The sequence below is a fragment of the Mchenga conophoros genome, linkage group LG3 (assembly GCF_057382185.1).
Source record: "Mchenga conophoros isolate Kocher_MC1m ecotype Shallow Benthic linkage group LG3, M_conophoros_male_GT1.1, whole genome shotgun sequence".
Lineage (NCBI taxonomy): Eukaryota > Metazoa > Chordata > Actinopteri > Cichliformes > Cichlidae > Mchenga > Mchenga conophoros.
Genome location: NC_140528.1, coordinates 57,200,451 through 57,211,518, shown reverse-complemented (window position 1 = coordinate 57,211,518; position 11,068 = coordinate 57,200,451). Strand labels below are relative to the sequence as shown.

General features: G+C 42.2%; 1 protein-coding gene across 2 annotated transcripts in view; it reads right to left on the bottom strand.

Moving 5' to 3' along the window:
• Positions 1–1,256: 1,256 nt before the first annotated feature.
• Positions 1,257–11,068, bottom strand: part of arhgap36 (Rho GTPase activating protein 36) — a 78,985-nt gene continuing 69,173 nt past the window's right edge. For both annotated transcript variants that reach the window (XM_085264034.1, XM_085264043.1), the window contains exons 5-12: positions 9,487–9,703; positions 9,324–9,379; positions 8,700–8,850; positions 8,399–8,547; positions 6,718–6,888; positions 6,160–6,248; positions 5,826–6,052; positions 1,257–5,221 (exon numbers count right to left, since the gene is read on the bottom strand). In XM_085264034.1, coding sequence (XP_085120160.1) covers positions 4,896–5,221; positions 5,826–6,052; positions 6,160–6,248; positions 6,718–6,888; positions 8,399–8,547; positions 8,700–8,850; positions 9,324–9,379; positions 9,487–9,703 — 1,386 coding nt within the window. In that variant the 3' untranslated portion in view covers positions 1,257–4,895. The remainder of the gene's footprint in view (positions 5,222–5,825; positions 6,053–6,159; positions 6,249–6,717; positions 6,889–8,398; positions 8,548–8,699; positions 8,851–9,323; positions 9,380–9,486; positions 9,704–11,068) is intronic.

Below are 11,068 nucleotides of genomic sequence, written 5' to 3'. Positions count from 1 at the left end.
AAGCCTGCGAACTGATGCCCAAGACCACTTTAAAAAAATTACAAGACAGTCTGGCTCCTTGGAAGCAAAAAATGCAGAAATGAGAGGTTGCTCGAGTGCTCTACAAGCGCTGTCCATATTTAAAGTCGATATAAATGGAGGATTCTGATGATGTGGTTTTAAAAAAAACTAAAAACGGATGCACAGTGAAAAACTTGAAAAATTAAAAAATAAATAAATTCCACTGAAGTATTTAAGAAAAAGATGCTTGAAAGGTTAAAGGGACTATTTATTTAAAAAAAAAAGCTTTTGCTGTAGAAGCTCAGAAAACAACTATTTACCTGCAATCAGTTGTTTGTGCCAGTCTACCGTGACTGTCATCATTCCTGCCAAAATATTAGGCGCATTTTGATTGAACTGCAGTTTGTTTAATATTTGTACTTGTTGCTGTACAAAATTAACCTCCTGAGACTTGAGGTTGTTTGTTGCCTGCTTGAGAGGCATATTTGTCCTCTCTCTCTATTTGGACAGTTGGACCTGGTACATGTAAAGAAAAAAAGTGTCCTAATATGAGGGGATTGGGTTTATTTTGCAGCGTAGCACAATAAAGTCAGTATTGTATAACACTGTTTTAGAAAAAGGTGCAGAAACCCTAAAACATCTGAAAACGGTGTGAATATAAATTATTTCACATTTTAAACCCTTCCCCCCCTTTTATAACTTAAAAAACCCCACAAAAACTTAAGCTTCCCTCTCTGGGTTAAAGCCCATAGCTCATCTTCACTCAGCTGCCACAACCAGCAATTTCTGCAACCTCAGTTTTCCTGAAAGTTTGCGTCAAGTTAAGGAGCCGTGAGCCAGAAAAGCAGAGAACCGCTACTTCAAGTTAACACAGCATCGGCAGACAGCTGGATGGTCCAGGATCCACAGTGACGCAGTTTACAAACCTGATATTTTGTGCTGAAAGTCAAGTTATGCAAACATATAAAACTGAGGATACTGGTTGACTGCAGGCATTTCGTTAAAAAAAAGAAGAGAGCTCTCCAGTTTTTAAATGGAAGCTGAAAAGCTTTCTGCCTGCCTATTCTGTGTGAGATCATCCACCCCTGGAGGCTTTTTTGTCTCCTGACATTATTGCACTTAAGATGCTTGTCCCGATGCCAAAAGCATGACCGCACATGCTTGTCGCTCCGAGAAGCCGCTGAAGCGGCGCACTGACTCAGTGCGTTTATCCCACTCCTCTAGCTGCACCGTGAGCAGTAAACAATGACACAGGAGGCAGTTTGACATTTAATTCTCTGCAGGTAGGTGGTACATTCTCAAACAGCAGGTTCACACAAACACTGATGGATTTTACAACAATACAGAAAAAGAAATGCCTCGTTTCTTTTACAGGGACAGAAAAAAAAAATGATACATTCACCTGCTGAGGGTGAAGGACGGAGTGCACAAGTCCAGAAATCAGAACCGGATACAAAAACGACAACAAAAATATATATCTTTGTACAACAAGTTGCTAGTTGTTTGGCACTATTCCCAAACCTATTTTGTTTGTCTGTACACTGAGTGTGCGCACAGACTGTAGGAAAAACCATGTATGTTGGCGATGTTAACGTTTGCAATGAATTGGCAAATATCGCCCTCTTGTGGTAAAAAGGGCAACAACACCTGTGAAATCTTGCTGAAGACGGATCTTTGTACTTTCCTGTTGGTTTAATGAATTTTGACACATCATAATAACCTTTAAAGCAGGCATGGATGCATTTATACACGGGTTTGATGCAAGTCAGAATGTTTGTGTCCGAAAGATGTAGCATATATGGAAGCTTGTTTGTGACAGAAAAAAAAACCCCAACAAAAACATTTTTGTTAACCATATATCAACATTTTTAAACTTGATATCAAGTAAATGACTTGAAACACTGAAAACACTATTGTTTTAGATGATAGAGTTAGTAGGTAGGGTTTGTGATGATAACCCAAAATTGTGAGATGGACACCTGGTGCCTTAAAGGAAGAAGTTCCACAAATGAATAAAATGTAACAATTAGCAATATAGCAATTATTGGTAAGCGAGGGTTATACTTTATTGACATATGGATGGCATTTTCTTTTATAGTGGCACAAACAAGCTTCCACAGACAAGTTTGAAGGGCTGCTTCTCCTCTCTGATCGAAGAAATAAGAAAAGCAGCTTTTACTGGGCCGCTCAGTGCATCACATTATGTTGGTATTAAGAGGAGATGTTAGGACTTGGTTGGGAACACATCTCTGTACTGATATGATGTGACATATGGAGGTACAGTAATGTTAAATCTGGTTTACAAAAAATACAGTATACCAAAAGTTGGTGAATTCTGGATAGACTTCATTGCTATTTACAAGTGGGGAACTTAAAGTGACTCAATCTGTGAAAAGAACTGCTTACAACTCAAAGGCAACACAACTTGTAGTGATTACAAGTAAACTTTCATTATATAAAAGAAACTTCTGATCAGTCCACCAGCGTTGGCTCCATTTTCAATCTTTTGACTTCCATATTACCAAACTGGTGTGAGTGTGATGTGCTGCTGATAATAGCAGGAGTCCCTCTGAGCTGCTTTAAAATACAAAAAAGAAAACCTTCTTAGATTTTAGATGTCATACTGTTAAAGTAGCCAACGTTTCAGACACCAAGGCCAACGAATCAAATGTATAATTAGTATGTAAAAATAATCCCTGAAAAAACCCCAGCTAATCAGCCTTGGATCAGTATGACATCAGTGAGGGTTGATACTCACCTCAGGCACACCTGCCTTATGGTTCAGTCATACTAACAGGAATGGAAACCTCTCACTGGCTGCCAGACGATTGCATCTTTTTTTTTGCTGTCAATTGCAGGAAGTTGCAGCAACCAAATGGTCACCCAGAGGTTGGGCAATGAACATCCTCAACTTCAAATCAAACCCATTTGATTTCAAGGTCTGCACAAAAAATTGGAGGCAACCTTCCTGACTGACTGGAAGAGGTTTGCAAATAAGTGCAGTTTTATTTATAAATGCAGATGGATTACCATCTGGTTTCCAGCTGTATGTATTCTGGTTATATTCCTTTATAAAAGCCTGGTTGCTGAGCAACTATGTGATGTTGCAGTTAAATTGCCGTCCTGCAACAACTACGTCATTATTTGTGGAGGAATTTCTGCTTTAAATCTAAATCTTTGAGGTTCCGGCTGGACACTGAATGTAAGTAGTTAATGTCAATTAGAATTTCTGCTTATATAGACAGCAACAGGTTTGCAATGTTCATAGATTTATTATAATTAGTTGCCATCTTATCACAAATCTCAACCCTAAACTGACAGCAGGCTGACTCCGCCTTATTGCTGCCTAGATGAGCTAACATTGCTTTGAAGACGGCAACTGACTGTGAGTGGTTGCAGACCTGGTCTTCATCTTTAAAGCAACATTTCAAAGGAAACAGATCCCAAGTGCATTGGACACAGTCCGGATGACACAGTCATGCCACATTCTCAAGACGGGGACTGAAAATACTTGTTTCAGACAGAAGATGATCTGCACGATTTGTAAAGCTACTCAAGCAGAATCTAGAATTAAAATATGGATGTGAAGTCAGAGAATAATAGACAGAGTTTACTGTTTTAAACTAAAGAAGACAATCTTTGGCTGACTCCACTCACACTGACACATTTACCATTAAAGCTGAAGTAGGCAGAAATAAAGAACAGTCCTCTCAAAATCAGGGGCTCTTTGTTTTAAGTCCAACCCAACAGAGTTCTTCTTAGAGCATAAAACATAAACCTGTGCTGAGCTTTGGCTTCATATTGGGTTTGAACCCCACTATCCCAGGTTAAAGTCTTCGGCATAGATCTTAATTTGTAGTCTTAAGAGCTTGAACAGAAGGTGACTGGACCATCGTGAACTGGACGACTGGGAACCTACACAGGCTTCTTAATTTATACTTAGCCTTACATACCGTAAGTGAGCGACACCAATGCCACTATTTCTATTTATTTGTGCTTAGCTTGCGTGTGCTGCTTAAAACCCCACTCCTAGCACGATTTGATGGCAATGATCAGGGTTTTTTTGTTGTTGTTTGGTTTTGCAAACACTCATGTTTGGCCAAAGTCCCGCACTTTACTTTCTAAAACCTGAAAACCCAGAGGGGGAACAGGCGTATGTAAGGGTTTTTTTGTCTCCATTGATGGGAGAAACAAAAGCCGCCTGCTGCAGCTTTAAGGGCTGATTTATAGGTGAAAACCTTCTCGAAATGCCTTTTTTATGTACATTTTTTAGCTATTTAACCATTTTCAGGGGCACAGATTCAATGTGAAACATCCTAATTACATATTCAGGTATAATAATCGACATTTTAACCAAATTTACTGCAGATGCAATCACACTGAGCTTTTTGCCCTGCAGTGCTCATTGGGGAAACACACTTTGCGGGTGTTTGAGATCATTACTGAATGTTAAGCAGCTACACCACATTTGCAAAAGCAGCTTAGTGCAGGTTGCAGGAAAAAACAAACAAACGGAGTATGCCTGGTATGGTTTCTGTACACTGAGTGTCAGAAGATGCAGTTGTAGAAACAGGGTTTAAAATATGAATCCATCCTGTACATGTTTTTATTAGTGGATCCACCTTCAGGTAATCTCACTGATTTATTCTTCCTTCGTTTTTTTGTGTCTGAGAAGTTTGTGTCCTTCATTTCTTCTAGTTTTCATTCATACCCATGCTGAGTTCAAGAGGGGCCAAAAAATGTGGGAAATTCCAACTTCCAGCTTGGAAAACCCACAGCAGGACGGTTATGAGGTCAAGTGGGAATGTCAGGGAGAGACCTGTATTATTTACACCAGTAAGCGTCTCTTTAAGTGAATCTGGAACTTGACCGGTTGTTTCTCTCCTCTCCCTTCATCATACCATCGTCTCTGAGCCCGAACCTTTCCCGGTGAAGAAGTCCCAGAAATTAGTGATCGGCGACGGCTTGCTCTCCTCCTGCGGCGTCTGCCTCACCCAGATGCTGTTCTCGGTCGAGCCGCTCAGACTCGAGCTCAGAGAGAAGCTCAGCGCGGAGCTCAGACCCGGGCCTCGACGGTCCTGGGCATCCGAGTCCTGAGCGTTGAGCCTGGGGGTGGAGGACAAGGACGAGGAAGAGAAGGAGGACTGGGATAGGCTGAGCAGGTTGTGGTGGGAGTGGAACTGACGCATGTGGCGGATGGATTTACCAGGAGGGACCTCACCTGCAGAGAACAGGACACGGTTTCAGAACTTGAAAGACAAAAACTATTTATTATCTTAAAGTTGTGTAACATGAGTCATAGAGTGCTGTGAAAAGTATTTGCCCCCTTCCTTCCGGATTTCTTACATGTTTCAGATTGCCAAGCAAATTTAAGATAGAACAGGTTAAAAACAACTTCTGTGTCAGCATCGCCCACCGCCACTAGGGGGTGCTGTTGGCCCACTTATCGTTCCCACAAACGTCCACAACCTCCAGCAGCCAGAGTGTGGTCTGTGTTACATTACACTGCCTTCAGAGATGTTTTAACACATGGTGGTGAAACTGCAGAGCACTGTTTCAGGGTTTTCTAAAGACTCCTGTCTCAGGCAGGAAATTTACCTAAAAATCAACAACTGCTTGAAAAGACAAGTAAGCAGATGCTAAACTAACCAAGGATCACAGATGAAAACCTCAAAACCTTGCGTTGTGGTATCGTTCCTGCTCCTGTCATTAATCGAAATGTTTTAAATGTTGATTTTTTTTTTTGAAAGAAACAACTTTAAATGAGAAATTCCTTCAGGTCTTCAGAGCCTCACATTCACAAAAACTCAAGCAGACCATAGTACCGTATCTGGTGTCCTGCCGCTTCCTGTTCTGGTTCAGTTTGAGGACGTTCAGGAAGACCTCGCTGGTCAGGCTGCCATCACCGCCGCTCCCATCCGGGGGGAAAAGCGGTGACGGGGGCTCCAGTGGGGACAGGCTGCCGCTGGAGGCTCCCACTGAGTCCAGAGACGCCCCCGTGTCCCTGCGACCCGTGGACTCGCTGCCGCTCTCCACCGTCAGGTGACTGCCGCTGTGACAGAGCAGAAACACGCACGTTAAACTGAAGCTTTCTTAGTGCAGACGAACATAACCGACACCAGATCTGATGACGGCTGATCCACTGACTGTCACGGTTACCTGAGTTTCCTACGCAGCAGGTAGTCGATGATGTCCGGGTCGGTCTGGATCAGACTCATCAGGACCTCCTGCTGCAGCTCTGCAGAGACCTGCGGGAACACACATCAGATTCAAGCATCGCTGAAAATAATTAGCATCTCCAGGACCGATGGAACATCACAGCTGTCTGGTGAGGGGGAGTCACACTGGGGGAAACGGACAGAGTCAGTCGATCCTGGACAAACTTGGACGATAATAAGGGTGGCCAGGGTCGCCAGGGCATGAATATTTAGTCTGACACTTTGAAACCACGAGCACTAAGTATAAGCTCTCATTTCAGATTAACATAGTGTTAATGAGAGAGCCTCCTCTGCCCTGAGGGGCAGCCAATCAGAAGAAAGTGAACTTAGAGAAAGGGGAGGTCAGGTATAAGATAAATAAGGATTATTGTGAACTTTGCAAAGCTGCTCTAGTAGAGTCCAAGAATAAACACCCCAAGTTGGAAATGAGCGTAACATAATAAAAGATTTCTGAATCACTTCCACAAATGACTGAAAGAGCGCTGTGAGTTTCTAGTACCGTGAAGAGTCTCCTGTGGTTCTGTATGAGCATCAGTGTGACGCTGATGATCGCCGTGCTGTCCTCGATGCCCATCACCTGCGGGCTCACGTCTCCCCCACGCTCCTTCTGAAGCAGGTTCGGCCCGAAGATCACGGCCAGGTTAGCGGCCGTCATCTTGTTTCCGGGGATCTGGAGAGCAGAGGAAGAGGAGCCGGTGATGGAGGTCAAAGTGCAGATGGAATATGCTGTGGTAAATTAAGTTTGCGAAACGGGATCCTGTTGGATTTCTTTTTACATTACTGAGAACCAACAAGCAGCTGCAGCATAAATGTCAGGACAGCAATGAAGCAACACCAGAACATTCATGCAATGTATTTTTCTCCAGTATTTCACAAGAGCAAAACGGACAAAATGGACAGTTTTCCTGACTAAACATGCTTTTTCTGCATTTCATCTTGCTTGTCGACAGCTCCCAAAAGCATCTGGTAGAGGTGCAACTTACTGAGGGACTTACCTTAAAAACGCTGTGTTCACAAAGGCCAGTTAGTCAGAAATGTTTGCATTTGTAATGTGCTATCAGCCAAGACCCTAACCCTCAGGACGACCACTAAGACAACATTAATAACATCTGCCAACCAAAAAAGAAGCTGAGGAATTATTCTGGCAGAGTTCTGACTCTCTCTCCACTAATTTTATGTCCTGGACAGCCAACAAAATCATTAACATGATTTTTCTTTAATAATATTATGGAGAAAATGTGGTTCTGTGACAGCCAGAAACAACACAGCTAGCCTTCAAATTTAGCAATTGTTTGTGAGGAACCGTGCAACTGTGGAAGATTAGACTCTGAGACCCCGCCCACATCTAAACGATACCTTTAGGCAGTGGAAAATACTACGACTACTACTACTCATAATATTAAGGTAATACTTTATAATAATGCCACACTGGTAAGCATTAGTAAAGTATTAGCAAGTGCTTAATTCACTGTACATGATTAGACTTTAAGATGTCATTTATAAATACAGATATGTGTATCAATCTGTTACTGTTACACCATGTACAGCTATGACTGTTACTTCATCACTGCCAGTAATACACATAATCATAATCACGATAAAATATCTTAATTTATAAATAGCATATGTGGGAGGAGTAATGCTATGTAAATGATGAAGTAAGCACTTGCTAATACCTTAATAATGTTTAATAGTGTGGCAATATCATAAAGTGCTACCAATAATAATAACAACATTTATGTGCATAATATTTATGAAACACACAAGAAATTTCAGTAGTTTAGAAATTAAAATCAGCTTTCCTCCAAAGAATAAATCACAAGCATAAAATCTGAATGTTAACATGGCGGTAAAATAAGAAGGTTAATGACACGGTCTAATATACAATGAGTTCCTCCACAACCAAGAACCCCCAACGACCACCTTCTGTCTTTGAACGTGGGAACAGTTACTGCACTGTGGTGCCAACTTCCTTTGTTTCTTTGCTCTGTTACGAGTGTTTTTTACTGGAAATGGATGGAATTCGATTAGGAAATGATATTATATTTATGTGCTTGAAGGACTGACACTGCCCTTCAGGGCGAATGCTTTCATTTTGTGTTTGTGTGGCTTCGACCTCGATGCCACTACTACGAGAGCTTCCAAAGGCTGAGGAAGACTTTATCAGTCATTGGTCCCACCTCCTCGTCGTTGGTTCTTATGCTGTCCTGTGCGAAGCTCTGCACGGTGTGTAACAAGGTGAGGAGGCGCAGCAGTGTGTCGCAGTTACAGGGAGGCAGCAGGTAGAGGAGGTGCTGGAGGTACTGCAGCTGGTCTGCTCCTCTCAGAACTGCAGGAGGCCCAGAGAGGAGGAAGAGGAGCAGGAAGTTAGTTACCCATCACATCACTAATTATACTGAGACAAAAACTGAACTCAATCATTAAAGCCGGTGTGTGTTTTTGTGTGTGTCTGTATGTGTGTATTGGGGGGTGCATGCATACAATTGGCATGCAGGAAGGCAGGGTAGAGCTCTCTGGGCAGCAGAGGATCCGGCATGTCCCTCAGAAACTCTTTGAGCAGTGCTGCCACATCGTGGACGCTGTGCTCCTCATCCAGCTGGACGTCAACGCCCACGTCAAAGTCCTCCCGTAGCTGAGGAGCGCGCACGCAAACACATATTAGTGTTTAAAAACAACAACGACAGTGCCTTCAAACTCATGTTCGGGTCACGACGGGGCCACGGTTCCCCGATGGACACATTTCTCAAAAACAGGATCTCACACATCATCAGCTTTTCGCTCAAAGATTATTTTTATATTCGTGCATCCAGCTTAGACCGACAGGAAACACACGATGGTGAATCAGGGGACATGCAGACCTACACCACTCCTCTACTGCTGGCAATAATCCACGTTTTTTTTTTTTTCAGGGAAAATGTGAATGAACGAGTTTCTGTATATTTTTTCCAGCTTTTTTCCTCAGTTATCAGCACATCAGGAGGTGTTGGACCCCAAATAAACAACAACAAAATCTCAGAATATTAATGGTATATTATTAGTGGAAAATAAAAATTATTTAAATTAATTTATTATTTTAATTAAATTAATTGGAATAATTATCCTAACCTGTCTCACTCTCTTCTTGGAGCTGCCGACTCGGAAGATACCCACAGTCTGAAGACCTGGAATACAAAATGTTACCACACACCATCTTTTAAAAATTTACATATGGATGGACTCAAATAAACAACACTGAAAGGCTGAAAATTTGGGGGACTTAAAGCCTCACCATAGGTCTCGATGTGACTGCAGCACCTCTCCAGCACCCGAGGCACCTGTCTGTAGATGGGGTTGAGGCTGAGCTTGGTTTGGGTCCTCCCCTCCGACGAGCTGCCACCCGGAGACTTGATCAATTCCAGTTCAGCCGGGTGGGAAAGCTGCAGCGCTTCAAGCAGGCGAGACTGACTCTCTACAAGGTCAGAGATCGAGTCCACTGATAGACCACCCTGTGGAGCAAAAAATGTTTATATATGCCTATAATATGTTCATAATTTAAAAAAAAAAGTACAATAGTTATTCTCTTTTTAGCTCAGTTTTTGGTCTCCACCGGTCCCTAAACTTCCTTTATAGCGCTTAAATATCTCATCATGTTCTCTAGCTGGTTGTGAAGTTTGACTGAGTGCTGTTTGGTGATAAGCTATGTAGCTCTTTGTGGGTTAGCTAGGGCTTTTTCCATTAAAACGACCGTGTGCTGCAATTGAAAGTGGTGTGAGTGAGTGTTGTTAGGTCACTAAAAATGAGCGAAAATGTTACGATCGGTGGTATTTCTTTGTCGATTTGTCACTATTAGCTATGACTTTCATCTCACATAGTCATTTGTACCACTGTTAACAGAACAAGGTCCAGATATGTAGGAAAATCCATAATTAATTACTAAACTCCAGTTTTACAAAGTAGCGTGTGAGGTCAAATGCTCCAGCACAGAAAACAACGAGGAAAGGCAGTGAAAAAAAGCAAGAGACGCTGAAAGCTGAGGCAAATATGTATGAGGTGATAATGGGATGGAAAAAAGCTCACAACAGATGACAACGCAGGCTCGAGAGAGGAAAATGAGATGTGAGAAAGACAAAGGGACGCTGACGACAGAAAATGGAAAGTACATTCGAAGATGGATGGCAGGAGAAGAGGCCAGCAGAGGAGAAGAGTCAGCTCCTATCGCTTGTCTTGATGTTACCATGCAGTAAATGTCAGAGGAGCCGAATACCACAGAAATATAAATCACATGTCTATGGCCTGCAAATAGTTTCTGGAGGAACATCAAGAAATTCCTCACAGCTCAGTCCAGCAACATACTGCAGAAATGAGAAGATGTTTCCTCCATCTGAACATGACTCATTTGTGTTTTCTACAATAAATGTGCAGTTTGGCCTTATTTATGCAAAAATCAGTGAAAAGCCACCGTTATTTGCAAACTTACACTAGTTTATGCCATCATTTCCATGCTTTTTATTCATTATTTATGTAATCAACTGTGCAATACAATCTGATATGCACTGTTTCAACTTCCACTCCTAATTTTCTTCATTTCGGGGGTCTCAGCCAGTGTTTCCCAAATGGTGCGCTCTGGGGCAAATCCAGGTGTTCTATGGGATTTTGGGTGACCAACACATTAGCATCATAACTTCATAAAAAAGTAATGTGTTACCTTTATATTCACTATGTTCATACACATCGAATACTCTGACTGACAATTTGTGACAGGTGGAAACTGACAAGCCACAGCTGATAATGAGGGCAGACAACCACATATCCTGAGCAGGTGGGCAGGAGCCACCTGAGAAATTGGATCTGTTGTGGAGGGCCTTTATAAG